The sequence below is a fragment of the Myotis myotis genome, unplaced genomic scaffold (genome assembly GCF_014108235.1).
Source record: "Myotis myotis isolate mMyoMyo1 unplaced genomic scaffold, mMyoMyo1.p scaffold_m19_p_10, whole genome shotgun sequence".
Lineage (NCBI taxonomy): Eukaryota > Metazoa > Chordata > Mammalia > Chiroptera > Vespertilionidae > Myotis > Myotis myotis.
Genome location: NW_023416314.1, coordinates 69,014,000 through 69,028,591, shown reverse-complemented (window position 1 = coordinate 69,028,591; position 14,592 = coordinate 69,014,000). Strand labels below are relative to the sequence as shown.

The following is a 14,592-nucleotide window of genomic DNA, read 5'->3' as shown; positions in this document are numbered from 1 at the left end:
CATTAGCTGTTGTTGACTCAATTATAGCAGCTCCTTGAATAATGCCATTTCATTCAATTTCGTTTCCTTAAAGCATTCATGAGATGCAGTAGGAATTTAACTCTTGTTTATATCAGTTAGCCTGTGGTAAAATTGATTTCGTTCTATGTTGTTTTGCTTAAAGGCGCAGAACCTATCCACAGTGTTAAGTGAAGACTTACTGTATTTCTGTCCCTTTCTACAGAGCTTATTAGCATGAAGACCTTCTTATTGTTTGACAAAATTTTTTGCTTTCAGGGCTCTGTTGGCTGGTGGTGGCTTTTCTACATGGACTTACAGGCAAGGCTACGATGTCAGCATTCCTGTCTATAGTCCGCTGTCAGCTGAGGTGGACCTTCCAGAGAAAGGACCAGGGTAAGGTGCACTCAGCACAGCCAGCTGTGTGTTCTCAGAGCTTCCCCTTAGAAGCCTTCCAAAGTGAAGACATTTCTCTCTTCAGTATGTGTGCTCTGCCATGTGGTCTGGGACCAAATTATGGAAGTTACTTGACATCTTATTCTTTAGACAATGTATAAAAAAGCTCAGATGAGATCGAACCATCTTTTACTCTACCTGTAGGGAAGTGCAAAGAAAGACTGGATCTTTCATGAATGTGTTGCTTAGATAAACTTTCTGAATATTTTTCTGTTCATGGGCTCCCATAATTGACTTTTGTTTTTTTAATTGAGATATAATTTATATACCATAAAATTTTAACATGTACCATTCAGTGAGTTTTTAAAAATTGAGATATAATTGACATATAACACTGTGTAAGCACTAGGTGTATATTGCTTGAATTTGATACAATTCAGTGGTTTTTAGTATATTCACAAAGTTTGTATAACTATCATCATCACTGCTATCTGATTCCAGAACATTTTCATCACCCCCAGAATAAACCCAATACCTACTAGCTGTCACTCTCTATCCCTGCCCCTAAACTTCACACTCTCTGCCCCCAGCAACAACTGCTAATCTGCTTTCGGTCTCTATGGATTTGCCCATTCTGGACATTTCATTTAATGTCGTTATACAATATGTGACCTTTTGTGTCTTTTATCACTTAACATAATGTTTTCAAGGTTTAGTCATCTTGTAGCATGGAGTCAATACTTCATTCCTTTCTTGGCTGAATAATATTTCATCATATCGATGGATATACCACATTTTGTTTATTCCTTCATCACTTGACAGACATTTCAGTTGTTTCCACTTTTAGCAGTTTTAAGTAATGCTGCTGTCAACATCCGTATCCAGGTTTTTGTGTAAACATATGTTTTTAATGCTCTTGGATGTATATCTTGGTGTGGAATTGCTGAGTCATGTGGTTACTCTATGTTTAACTTTTTGAGGATCTGCCAGATTGTATTCCAGAATGGCTGCACCAGCAATGTATGAGTGTTCCAGTTTCTCCATATCCCTGCCAATGCTTGTTATGTCTTTCTTTTTTATTCTAGCCATCAAAGTGGATGTGCAGTGGTATCTTATTGTGGTTTTGATTTGCATAGGTCTAATGATTAATAATGTTGAGTATCTTTTCATGTTCTTATTGATCATTTATTGACCTCTTTAGAGAAATATCTATTTAAATCATTTGCCATTTTTAAGTTGGATTTTGTTTTTATTGTTGTTATGAGAACTTTTTGTATAGTTTAGATCCTTATCAGATATGACTTGAAAATCTTTTTTTTTTTTTTTTTTTTTTAATATATTTTATTGATTTTTTACAGAGAGAAAGGGAGAGAGATAGAAAGTTAGAAACATCGATGAGAGAGAAACATCGATCAGCCGCCTCCTGCACATCCCCACTGGGGAAGTGCCCGCAACCCAGGTACATGCCCTTGACCGGAATCGAACCCGGGACCTTTCAGTCCGCAGGCCGACGCTCTATCCACTGAGCCAAACCGGTTTCGGCAACTTGAAAATCTTTTCTCTCATTCTGTAGGTTGTCTTTTCACTTTCTTGATGGTGTCTTTTGACACACAAAAGTTTCTAATTTTAGTGAACTCCCAATTTATTTTTCCTTTGGTTACTTGTGCTTTTGGTGTCATAGCTAAAAAACCATTGCCTAATTCAAGGTCATAAAGATGTACACTTATGTTTTCTTCTAAGAATTTTGTAGTTTTATCTTTTACATTTTGGTTTTTGATCCATTTTGAGTTAATTTTTCATATAGTGTGAGGTAGGGATCCAACTTCATTCTTTTACTTGTGGATATCCAGTTGTCTTAGCAACACTTGTTGAAAAGACTATTCTTTTCCCATTGAATGATCTTGGCACCATTGTTGAAAATTAGCCGGCCATAGATGTGTGGGTTTATTTCTGGACTCTCAGTTCTGTTCCATTGGTCTCTGTCTTTCCTTATGGCACTACCCTACTCTCTTGACTACTGTAATTTTGTAGTAAGTTTTGAAATTGGTAAATGTGAGTCCTCTATTTTTGTGTTTGTTTTTCAAGATTTCTTTTTGGTAGCTATTCAAGGTTCCTTGATTTTTTTTTTTTTTTTTATCCTCACCCGAGGATATGTTTATTGATTTTAGAGAGAAAGGGAGGGAAAGAGAGAGAGAGAGAGAGACATCGATGTGAGAGAGAAACATCAATCGTTTGCCTCCTGTACATACCCAAACTAGGAATCGAACCTGCCACCTTTTGGTTTGTGGGATAATGCTCCAACCAGCTGAGCCACCCAGCCAGGGCAAGGTTCCTTCACTTTAATTACTTTTAAAATAATGCAACTTGAATAAGTACAAATAAAAAACAACAATCTAAACTCTTTGTGCTTATACAACTACAAAACTAAAACAAATTTACAAATTAAATACAAACAAATCTATAAAACTATCATTAATATCATTCAGATTAACATAATGTGATGGCTGGGGCTTTTTCTTTGAAACTGAGTTGCATTTTCAAGGTGAACATGGAGTTAATAACAGTTTTTTGGGTTTGACTTGCCTATATTGTTATATGCTGGGTGATGCTGTCCTTCTCCATACTGCTTTTTTAGCAATAGGAAGCTTCCCTTTATATAGCATATTATATTATTACTAGAGTCCCGGTGCCCGAATTCATGCACCAGTGGGGTCCCTCAGCCTGGTCTGCGGAATCGGGCCGAAACTGGCTCTCTGACATCCCCTGAGGAGTCCCGGGTAGTGAGAGGGCAATTGGGGCACGATCGGGGCCAGGGAGGGACGCAGGAGGTTAGCTAGCTGGGGAGGGACCGCGGGAGGGCTCCCTCGGTCCCGATAGGCTGGACCCCAGCAGCAAGCTTACCTACTGGTTGGAGCATCTGCTCCCTGATGGTCAGTGCACATCATAGCAACTGGTCGATTGGTCAATTGTCTGCCCCCTGGTGGTCAGTGCACGTCATAGCAAGCAGTTGAGAGGCATTAGCATATGATTAGCATATTACACTTTGATTGGTTGAAAGGCCAACCGGCTGACCGGACACTTAGCATATTAGGCGTTTATTATATAGGATCTTTATCTCGTAGAGATGCACAATTCATATCCCTCCCCACATTTTATTATGAAAATCTTTACTCAGCAAAGTTTAGAAAAATTTTAGTCCACTGAATACAAACTTGAATATTGAAAAATATTTAGCAGTATTCATCGTTAAATATGAGCAAAATATGCCTGTCCTAATTTTTTTGGATCATCATGAGGTGAAAATTAAAAAATAATTTTTACAGAGAATTTATAGACTGGAAAACACGATAGTTCATGTTTTGTTTCAAGGCTGGATTTCCATAAAATGAAAAGGATATTCTGTGTTAGTACAGCTTGTACTCTTTGGGGTGGTACAGTTTCTGTCATCCACTGATATCTTAATTTGGTATATTTATGTAGCACTAGACATGAATAACTGTAATAGGTAGAGAAAAGTCAGTTGAACTTGAAAAAAGTTCACTCCTCTGCTTGCAGCTTCTGTGAACATTTACTGAAATTTAAGTCAGTGGTGTGGTTTCTGAAAGTTTTTTTTAACCCTTTGCTTTATTTTTCCTGAAGTTCTGGAAATTGTTTTAGTCAGTTCAGTTCTCTTAAGCTCAACTCAAACCTTTATTGGAGGCCATTTGGAACAAGTATGGCAAGGCTGCTGGTTCTCAACAGGGGAAGAGGGTTGATTTGCCCCCCTAGAACATTTGTCCCCCTCCAATATATGGAGCCATGTTTACTGTTATCACTGAGGGGTGTGTGTCGGGGTGCCCAATACCAGCTTGAATTTCAGTGATTTGCCAGAAGGACTCAGGAGTCAGCATGTAGTTGTACTCTCGCCATGATTTTTTGCGGAAGGATACAAAACATAGTCAGTAAAGGGAAAAGGCGCCTGCAGTGAAGTCCAGGGAAACAAAGTGCAGGCATGCCAGGGTCCCCTCCCAGTGATGCCACACAGGACTGCTTACTTCCCCAGCACAAGTTGTGACAACATGTGTGAAATATGGCCCACAGGGAAACGCCTTAGAAACTCAGTGCCCCAGCTTTTTATTGAGAGCTAGTCACACGGGCATTCACTGCCTGGCATGTGCCAAACTTCCAGACTCCCAGAAGGAAAGCAGATGCTCAGTATAAGCCATATCACTTGTACAAACAGTTTGGGCACAGTTCTTTTTTAAAAATGATTTTTTTAATCCTCACCTGAGGATATGTTTTTAATTGATGCTAGATAGAGAGGAAGGGAGAGGGGGGTGAGAGAGAGAAACATTGATGTGAGAGAGAAACATTGATCCGTGACCTTCCTTATGTGCTCCAACTGAGGATTGAACCCACAACCTTTTTTTTTTTTTTTTTTTTTTTTTTGGTATACGGGATGACACTAACCAACTGAGCCACCCTGCCGGGGGCTTAGCCCTTTAAAAAAAATAAATAAATAAAAAAAAAAAAAAATATATATATATATATATTTTATTGATTTTTTTACAGAGAGGAAGGGAGAGGGATAGAGAGTTAGAAATATTGATGAGAGAGAAACATCAGTTGCCTCCTGCACACACCCTACTGGGGATGTGCCCGCAACCAAGGTACATGCCCTTGACTGGAATCGAACCTGGAACCCTTCAGTCCGTAGGCCGACGCTCTATTCCAGGGGTCCTCAAACTTTTTAAACAGGGGCCCAGTTCACTGTCCCTCAGACCGTTGGAGGGCCGGACTATAGTTTTAAAAAAAACTATGAACAAATTCCTATGCACACTGCACATATCTTATTTTGAAGTAAAAAAACAAAACGGGAACAAATACAATATTTGTATTTGCATGTGGCCTGCGGGCCGTAGTTTGAGGACACCTGCATTCACTGAGCCAAACCGGTTAGGGCCCGGGGGCTTAGCTCTTATCAGTTCTGGGGATGGTGGGAAATCTCCCAAATCGAAGTTCCCACACACTAGCCAAGGGCCAACCTTTCAAAGGAAAATAGTCAGGCCTGCTGTGTTACCTGGCATCTGCTGGGTGGAGGCCAGGGATCCACTAACCCTCTGCAATGCTCAGAGCAACTCCCCACAAAGAGAGTCATTGGAGCCAAACGTCAGCAGTGCCAGGAGCATCCTGAGAAGCCGGCTGAGGCAGAGAGTGAGCTGTGAGGATCAGGTCTGTCAGGTTGGTTTGGTGGCCTCTGTCTTTCTTTTTTTAAAAAATATATTTTGTTGATTTTAGAGAGAAGGGAGAGGGAGAGAGAGAGAAACATCAATGATGAGAGAGAATCATTGATTGGCTGCCTCCCGCACACCCCCCATTGGGGATCGAGCCCTCAACTCAGGCATGTGCCCTTGGCTGGAATTGAACCTGGGACCCTTCAGTCTGCAGGCGGATGCTCTATCCATTGAGCCAAACCAGCTAGGGCTCTGTCTTTCTTAAGACTGCTTGAGCTAAACTCTCTTTACTATCTGATCTCTCCAGTATAATATCACTCTCTTATGTTGGGTTATGACTCTTAATTCCCTGCAGATTTAATCCAGGACAGAAAACAGACCAAAAAGAGAGGATGTAAAAACAGAGAACAAATCACGCTGAACAGTGAAATTATTTTTAAATAGTTTCAAAGACTTAAACTGCTATATTGGTATTATTTTCTTAGTGAATATCTCTAATTGTTGTATATAATTAGACTCAAATTTAAATCCTTAGATCATTTAAGTTCTCAGTGAGTTTCTGAAATTCTTTGCTTCAATAACTAGATACTGACACGATATATCCTCAAGGGCAGCAGCAGATGTTAATAATATGCGGGAAACGTATTTACACGTTTTACGTATTTATACGTTCTACCAGTGTAGTAGAGCGCGGGACACGTATTAATACGTTTTTTATAGACTAGCGGTAGAATACAAATACGTAAGCTAAAGTTATCGTAATTTTACTGAACGTTGCCATTTGCGCAAAAAATTAGCAAAAATGGCCCGCGCCACCTGTTAGCGCGCGATAAAAACTACCCGCAAACAATGTGTTAAAGGCTGCACTGGGCATGATCCTCCCTCTGCTGGCCAGTTGGTGCATTTCACATCTGAATGTGGACCCACATTTCCCCTCTAGCTCACAGTTTGGCTCTGCAACTGTGGTGTTTCTTTTATAAACACCCCCCATCCCCCACCCCCCCACCCCCCAAAGTAAAAATATAAGGCAAAGATAGGCTCCAGACTCATCCTTTCCAGGGACTTGGGAGGAGGCAGGGTGGGGGACCTCTTGGCTGTGTTTGGTATTTGTTGCTCTTTGTGAGAGTTGCTTTTTAAGGGAATTCCCACATCTCTTGAGGGCTATATAGAGTAGCAAGAACTTTGTTTTTATTTTTATATTAAATCCCTCTCTGTTTTTTCAATAGGAAGCTGAGGGTTGTTGCTATTGATAGTTCCTTCTCACAGCTGTGCTGGCCTCAGCTGGAATTCTTGTCATTTTCTCTCTAAAAGGAACTAAATTGGGAGTTTACAGCTGTTACTGTTGAGGGAGACTTCAAATTCTCAGCATGATTTTACTTAAACTTAGATATCAGCACTGCTGAGAGGAACCATGAAAGTCATAGCCAGTAATTTTAGTCCTTAAAAGAAAAACAAATCCACCTGAACATTTTGTTTGCTTAAAACTAAAATGGGCATGCTCCATTAACCATCTGTCAGGTCAGGGAGAGCCAGCATGACGCAGGGGAACATTTCAGACTCTTGTTCACATCTGCACATTTATGTTGAAAATGGAGCAGTAACAGCAGGGATCCAGTGGTCCTGTGACTGACTGTTCTGGGATTCCCAGCTGCCCCCTCACCTCACTTGGTCTCCAGCATCCCATGGGTTGCCATAACTACCTCTACCCCTGTCCATAGTGCAGAAACCTTAGCCAGTCACCCTTTTAGGGCTCTGACACCTGAGCTGGGCCACCTCCCTGCTATTCCCCAAGTAGAAAGTCTTACTCCACAAGGCCTTCAACACTCCATGTGGGCCACCCTCATGCAGAAACACCCTCTTCCTGCTAGGACTCCAACACTACATCATCCTGCATGGACACCCTCTTGAATGCCAACATGCCTATTCTTGCAGCTAGAGCACCCTTTTTCATTAGCAGCTCTACTGAAATAGAAAGTCTCCAGAAACACCCAGCAAGTACCATGTTCCAGTGTCTTAGGGATTGGAAAGACCCTTAGGGGCCATTTAGCCTTAACTTGATGCATGACTTTTCACTATAATTTTGAAACAAAAAGTTTTCTGATTTGTAATAAGAAAAACTCTTGCAGTCCACATCATTTTCAGATAGCTTTAATTGTTGAGGTGGTTTCCCTGCTTATCTTGTGAATTGGGCTATAGCACTTTCTCCTGTTTAAACAGACAAGATTGATTATGGAAATACTTTGAGGTGAGCTGAGAGTGCTCCCTGTATCTGGTCTTTCCACCACTAAGTCATTCCTCCAAAATGAATGCTTTCACAAAAGAAAAATTGTTGGGGCTCAGAGCTGGGAATAGAAACCAAGAGTCTGTTTCAGTGTCCAGAAGAAACACGTTAGATGTAAATATTCAGCTTATTGTTCAGTAAATTACAATTTAGGGGGACATTGCCTAGGATGAGGGGAACCAGTCTGTGCAGTTGATCCAAATTGTCTCCCTGATGGGATGCTATTCCATGTGGCTCTTATTCCCACTTACCTTTCCCCAGGCCTCTGGGTCTAAGCTACCTTCTGGGGCAGCTCTAGCAAACAGAACCTCCCGTGTTGAGGTGGTGGTCTGCATTTGTGCTGTCAGGCACCCACTAGCCACATAGGGCCCACACTTGAAATGAGGGTGATGTGGCTGAGGAACTGAATTTGAAATTTTAATTAATTTAATGTAAATGGCCCGAGGTGGCTAATTGCTATCGGACAGTGAGGTTCTAGGGAATCGGCTTATTCTTTTCTTTCCTCACTGTGGTGTGAGCAGTGCCTTTTGCTTTTAGTTCAGTTGTACAAAGAAATTACAAAAAAAGTGGTTCTGAAGATTTATAAGTAACCCGGGGCTGTGGTACCCATTGCTCTGTTTTCTGGAGTCTGTGAGCTGATCTGGCTGGCCAGGCCAGTTCACCTTCTCCATCATCGCTCTGTGTGGTCTGGACCTGAAGCTTAGCGCTCAGTAGAAGATGGGCCCTCAGAGAATGATTGATTAGTCTTTGGCAATGGATGTATGAACCTTTAAATAAGAAACTGAAGAAAAGTGAAACGATTACCCTCCCTTTCTTCCCAAAGCAAGGAAAAAAGAGAGCGAGATGGTTCACAGAGCATAGGTTTTTGGTCCTTTCTTACGAACAGACTCATGTTATCATCCAGCCTATGAAATGCACAGCCCTCGTATTTCCTGTGCTCTATACCAGTTAGAGGTAGATTTAAGTGAGCATTCAATCTCACTAGGTGTGATGGGCATTTCATTTCCTCCTGGAACCTGCTTTGTATTACTCTTTTCTAGTGGTCTTTCAACCCATACAGGGTTTATGCTCTGTAACCTCTCTGTTTTCTGGGAATCTTGCCTTCCAGGAGGGAATTATGTACCATATGGTCTCCCCAAAATTTCCCCCTTGACTCTGGCTTACTAGTTTTGTGTCCTCATTTTTATCTCTGATGGAGTTCTAAATGGTACTAGGCCCTTGGGAATCCTTTCTTCACTCCATTTTCTTTTAAGCATCCTTGTTGTCCAGATGTTAAGACTGATTCCATCCTCTGGTAAAGACCTGTTCTTAGTGACCAATTCAGTCTTCCTGATGGCGGCTGACCGCCATGGAGCTGTCTTTCCCTGGAGCTTCTTCATAGCATTAGGTGCCATTCAATAGCCAGAGCAGTCCTCCTCTCTCCTGGTCTTACAGCCAGTGCTGCCCTTCAAGTTTCCCTCTTTTCCCATTTGAAGGATGCAGCCAACTTTCAGTTCCTTTTCAGATCAGAGAATCAGCTATAGATAATGATAGCATGTTGATGTTTCTTTTCCAATCAACCAGTCAGTTTCTCTCTTTTTACACACACACACACACACACACACACACACACACACACACACACACACCTATTTTAGCATGCTAAGCTTGGCTTGGCATATTGTAAGCAGTTCCTCAAAACACTGAGAATTTTTTCCAAATAAAATTTTTACCTATGGCATAATATTTCAGCATGTGAATGAGTCACACCTTACTCTCGTACAGCATATAATATTTTAAACAATCAGCCATGCTAGAGTATTATTTCCCAAAAAGTCAAGAGATGTGGAAACTGATGAGAAAACACTACTGGCATACGTTTAATGTCAGTTTGTCTTACCTTGACTGCCACACCAGCTGCAGCTTTCCAGTCACCTTTTCCCTCCTTTCTAGTCCCCGGCGATACTTCCTCCTGTCATCTCAGATGGCTCTGCATCCCGAGTACCGAGAGGAACTGGGAGCCCTCCAGGCCAAACACGGAGAGTCAGTGTTAGTCCTAGATAAATGCACCAACCTCTCCGAGGACGTCCTTTCCGTCCGCAAGCGCTGCCACGAGCATCAGGTCTTCGACTACCCCCAGGTGCTGCAGGTGAGTGTCATTCATGACCGCTCTCGAGCCGCGGTAGAGATCACTTCCACACAGTGAAATTAGCCCCGACAAACAGCTCTCTCCCCTGGCAGCCAGGAGAACTCCCCCAGGGGAGGAGGAAGCGTAGCTTGGCTCTTTACTGGGTGCGTAGACCTGAAGGTGCTTCGATGCCTGGCATAGTGTTTGTGCAAAGCTGCTTGGCCTGTGAGTGTTCATAGGCCTTTCAAATATTCATTATACTTCAAAAATGCAAATGTGAGAGGTCTACCAAGAAGCCACATAGAGCAGGCAGATGTAGTTTGCTTTTACACCTGTATTCATAAGCCAGTCAGAGAAATGGTCTTCTTAAGCGGCAGCTTGAACCCTCTGACTGCTAACCCACAGCTACAGTCAGCTTTTCCTGGGCGTGGAAGGTCTTTATTTTTAGTCATTGTTTCGTTTTTTGGTGTTTAGCCACTCTTAGCAAGTCCTACTGGTGGCATGTCCTGTACTTAAATTTACATAACCGTGGGCAAAGCAGTCCTTTTGGCCGTGTTTTATAAGCAGGATATTTGACATTCAAAGGGCATGGGGGCTAAGAAAGGAGACGTTGAGTTTTGTTCACTTAAATATTTAAGATGCAGACAGGTTAGTTCAACGGGAAATATCAAGGTGCTGGTATGATTTTTTTTTTTTTAAATCTCCAAAGAGAACCAGCCCATGCTGAGATTGTTAAAATACTTTCTCTCAAAAAGTGCTGCATCTTCTCTGGAATGTCTGACTGATAACAGTGGTGATGTGAACAGGAGTATTTATAGTAACCTTTGTCTAGACAGGAAAAATGGTTATCAGCACGTGTGTCCACATCTGGATGCTGACTCCTCAGGGCGGCGGAGCTGTCCACCTGCGCCTCTGGGCGCCATGACTGATTCTCTTCTCTGACTCTTCCTGCTTCTCTTATTTATCCCCAGAGGAGTTTGGCATATTGAGTTTCTTCACATTTTTTTCTAAATGTTCCTTTTCTCTAGCTTTAAAGATTAAATAGTCTGTCTTTTTTAAAATCTTTTTTTCTCCTGACGAGGCAAAAACTGGGAGAAACTGAGTGTCAGGTCTTTTCTTATTTTGGTTTACCAAATGCAACTATTTTTCTTCCTGTGCATCTCTTATTTTCCCAGATGTTCCCCATGCTGAGGGAGTGAATGAGGAACATCTTTTGAGATTTTTCATTTTGTCCAATTTATTTTTTCTAAATAGAACATTTCTGTCTTAATGTGTTTTCAAAGGTATTGCATTCATGAAGTGACTATCTTCTATATGCAGAGCACACTGCTAGATGCCATGGGGAGTGGAAAGATGAAATGAGATTTGATACCTTTGACTTAGGGGGTCCTCTAGAGAACCCGATATGCCCAGACAAAATAATTCTATTACACGGTAGGCTGCGGTAAGTACACTGTGCCACATGTATTTTCATGGTACCATAGGGCTGAAAGAGACAGTCTGTGCGAAGTCATATTGTTGAGTGTCCAGAGAAGACTTGGACGTGGGTTTTAAACATTTTCAGGGTGCCAACAGAGGAGGCATCGAAGTAACGCTGAAGAGCAGAAGGGTGACTTAATCGTTGCATTTTTGTGTTAGGATGCCTCAGTGTTGCTTGGCTTCAGCCTTTGGGAGAACTTCATGCTCTGCAGGGATCACAAGCGGATCAGTGGAACTAGTTTGTAAATCCCTCCTTCTGCTTCTGTTCCTGCAGGAGGCTACTTTCTGTGTGGTTCTTCGCGGGGCTCGGCTGGGCCAGGCGGTACTGAGTGACGTTCTGCGGGCTGGCTGTGTCCCAGTTGTCATCGCAGACTCCTATATTTTGCCTTTCTCCGAAGTGCTTGACTGGAAAAGGTGGGTGTTACCTTCTAGTAAATTTTACACGAGTGGTTCTGTGTGTATTAGATTTCAGAAGCCTTCAAGTAATTGTGATGTCTTCCTAAGTTGAGAACTACTTCTGTAGATTGTTTGGCTATGTTTTCCTTCAGGAGAGTTAGTTCATTGGCCTGGAGCAGAGATTGTGAGCCAAATATGGTAGATTGCCGGTTTTATAAATAAAGTTTTATCGAAACTCAGCCACACCCTTTCACTTACATATTGTCTTGTGCTACAGTGGCAGAGTTGAGTCGTTATGGCAGAAATTGTATGGCTCACAAAACCTAAAATATTTGCTCTCTGGCCCTTTACAGAAAGCATTTACCAATTCTTGGCCAAAAAGCAGCGGTTTATAGAGACTGCAGGGTATACTTACCTGGAGAACTTTTCAAAATGCCTGAGCTTAGCCTTAAGAATGCTGAATTTTAAAGCTCCCAGGTATAATTTATAAGCCCAGTTGAGAACCATTGCTCTGGAGTCTTTATTGAGTTTGCATAATGTGACTAGCTGGAGGTGGAGTGCCTCCCCATGGATGAAAGCTTAGAAACATTCCCAGTGGACAGATGGGCAGACGGAGGCTCTGCTTGGTTATGGCTGTTAAAAAACAGACTAGCCCGAGAGGCTCATGCTATTTCATTTCCCTAGGACTTTGGAGGTTAAAGATTATTAGAAATTAGTTTCTTTTGTATATGCTTATCAGGCTTGACTTGGTCTTAAATGCTTAATTGCTTTCTTCTCTCCCAGTTTTTTTTGATATTTCTATCCAACTATGATCACTACAGATATTTGAATAATTTAAGTAGCACTCATTCATATGTGTATTCATTCATTCATCTCACATTTATTGGGAAACCTGTGAATAATACAGCCTCTGCTATTAAGGAGGTTAGAATCTAGTGAGGAAGACAAACCAATTATAATATTGTGTGTTAAGGGCTATAATAGATGCATGCACAGGGGGGCGATGAAAGCCCAGAATGTAGCAGGGAGCCTAAATCAGCCTGGAAGAGGAGGGTTTGCAATTCTTTGTACCTAAGAGAAGTGATGAGCCACTTGCAGTCATTTATACATCCATGAAAACATGATTGAGTGTCTTCTATTTGCCAGATACTGTGTTAGGAATGGGGATACAAAGATGATCAAGGTCAAACCTTACCTCCAAGAAGCGCATAGTTTGGTGGTGGCAGATAGACAAGTAAACCAGTAATTACCAAATACTGTGATGAGACTCAGCTCTGGGTGGGGTGCTTGGAGAAGAGTGAGAAGGAGACACATACCATTGCTGGGGTGGAGATGTGAGGGCTTTACAGAGGCAGTGACCCTGAGCCAAGTCTGAAAAGATTCCTATGGAAGCCAGATCTGCTTGGGTAGTTGAATAATGGATAAGTGGGTGAAGGGCTCTGGATTTGGAGTCAGGGAGCCTGGCTTCAGATAACCAGCTAGCTTGGTGATCTTGGCAAATCATTTAATCTTTTCAGAGCTTCGGTTTTCCCATCTGTGTAGTTGAAATCGTGTGTTTATTTAGCAAATATTTATTAAGTGCTAACTGTATGTGCTAAGCAATGTACCAGATGTTCAGGATATGCTGGTGAGTGGAACTAGGTGTGGTTTCCATCCCAGTGGACTAGTCTACTAGTAGTGTGGGGAGAGGGCTTCAGATTTTAGTAAATTAATCTGTGCAAATGTAATTGCAATCTCTGCTCAATGCCACGAAGGGTAAGTCACTGTTGAGTCCTCCCTTTCCCTTACCTACCATATCCAATCTGTTAGCAGATCCCACCGGCTCTCCTCTCTCGTCACTTTCATCAGTTCCTTCCTCCTCAGCAAGTCTTGCCTAGATTTGGCAGTGGCCTCTAGCTGTTCTCCCTGCTTCTGGTCTTGCTGTTGGTGGTTTGTTCTAACACTTTAGGGAGAGTGATCCTGTGGAACATAATCAGATTGTGCCATGCTTGCCTAAAATCTCCCAGTGACTTTCTACCTCAGTAAAAGCCCACGTCCTTACAGTGGCCTATATGCTTTGCTATAACCACCCCCCCCCCCCCCCCCCCGGTTTCTGTTCATCTCCATCTTCGTTACTGTTGTCCAGCCACATGGGCCTCATTGCTGTTGCCGGAACATTCCTGACACGCTGTTTTCCCAGAGCCTTTCACTTGTTAGTCCTTCTGCCTGGAGAGCTCTTCCCTCAGGTATTCTCATGGCTCTCTCACTCCCATTTCTTCCTTGTCTGCTTTGTTCACTGTCGCATTACCAGCACCTGGTTCCTAACAGGGTCTCCATAAATATGTGCTGAGTAAATGAATGGATTGGGTGTGCAGTCCAGCTGAAGTAGAAAAGTCCGTGTGAGTTCAGTGTGGGCACTGGAGAGTGAGGAAGAGTGTGCCACTCTCCAGAAGGAATGCGGAGGGGAGGGGCGGGGGGGGGGGCTGAGGGGGGACGCTGAAGGAGGTTTGTCATTTCTCCTGTGAGACTTAAACAGGCAATGTATGCAGAAGTGCTCTGTGAAAGGACTGTACGTATGTAAATTGTTCTGCTGTTGTTTCCAGAGCCTCCGTGGTTGTGCCAGAAGAAAAGATGGCAGATGTATACAGCATTTTGCAGAGCATCCCCCAAAGACAGATTGAAGAAATGCAGAGGCAGGTAAGAGGCCAAGCAGTAATTAAGGTATCTCTTTTCCTGAACCCTCT

At 42.4% G+C, this 14,592-nt stretch overlaps 1 protein-coding gene across 3 annotated transcripts in view; it reads left to right on the top strand.

The window, feature by feature from the left end:
* Positions 1–14,592, top strand: part of EXT2 (exostosin glycosyltransferase 2) — a 124,204-nt gene that overhangs the window by 12,461 nt on the left and 97,151 nt on the right. For 2 of the 3 annotated variants that reach the window (XM_036326119.1, XM_036326121.1), the window contains exons 4-7: positions 277–393; positions 9,820–10,015; positions 11,748–11,887; positions 14,452–14,545. In XM_036326119.1, coding sequence (XP_036182012.1) covers positions 277–393; positions 9,820–10,015; positions 11,748–11,887; positions 14,452–14,545 — 547 coding nt within the window. The remainder of the gene's footprint in view (positions 1–276; positions 394–9,819; positions 10,016–11,747; positions 11,888–14,451; positions 14,546–14,592) is intronic. The other variant, XM_036326120.1, reaches the window with a different exon arrangement.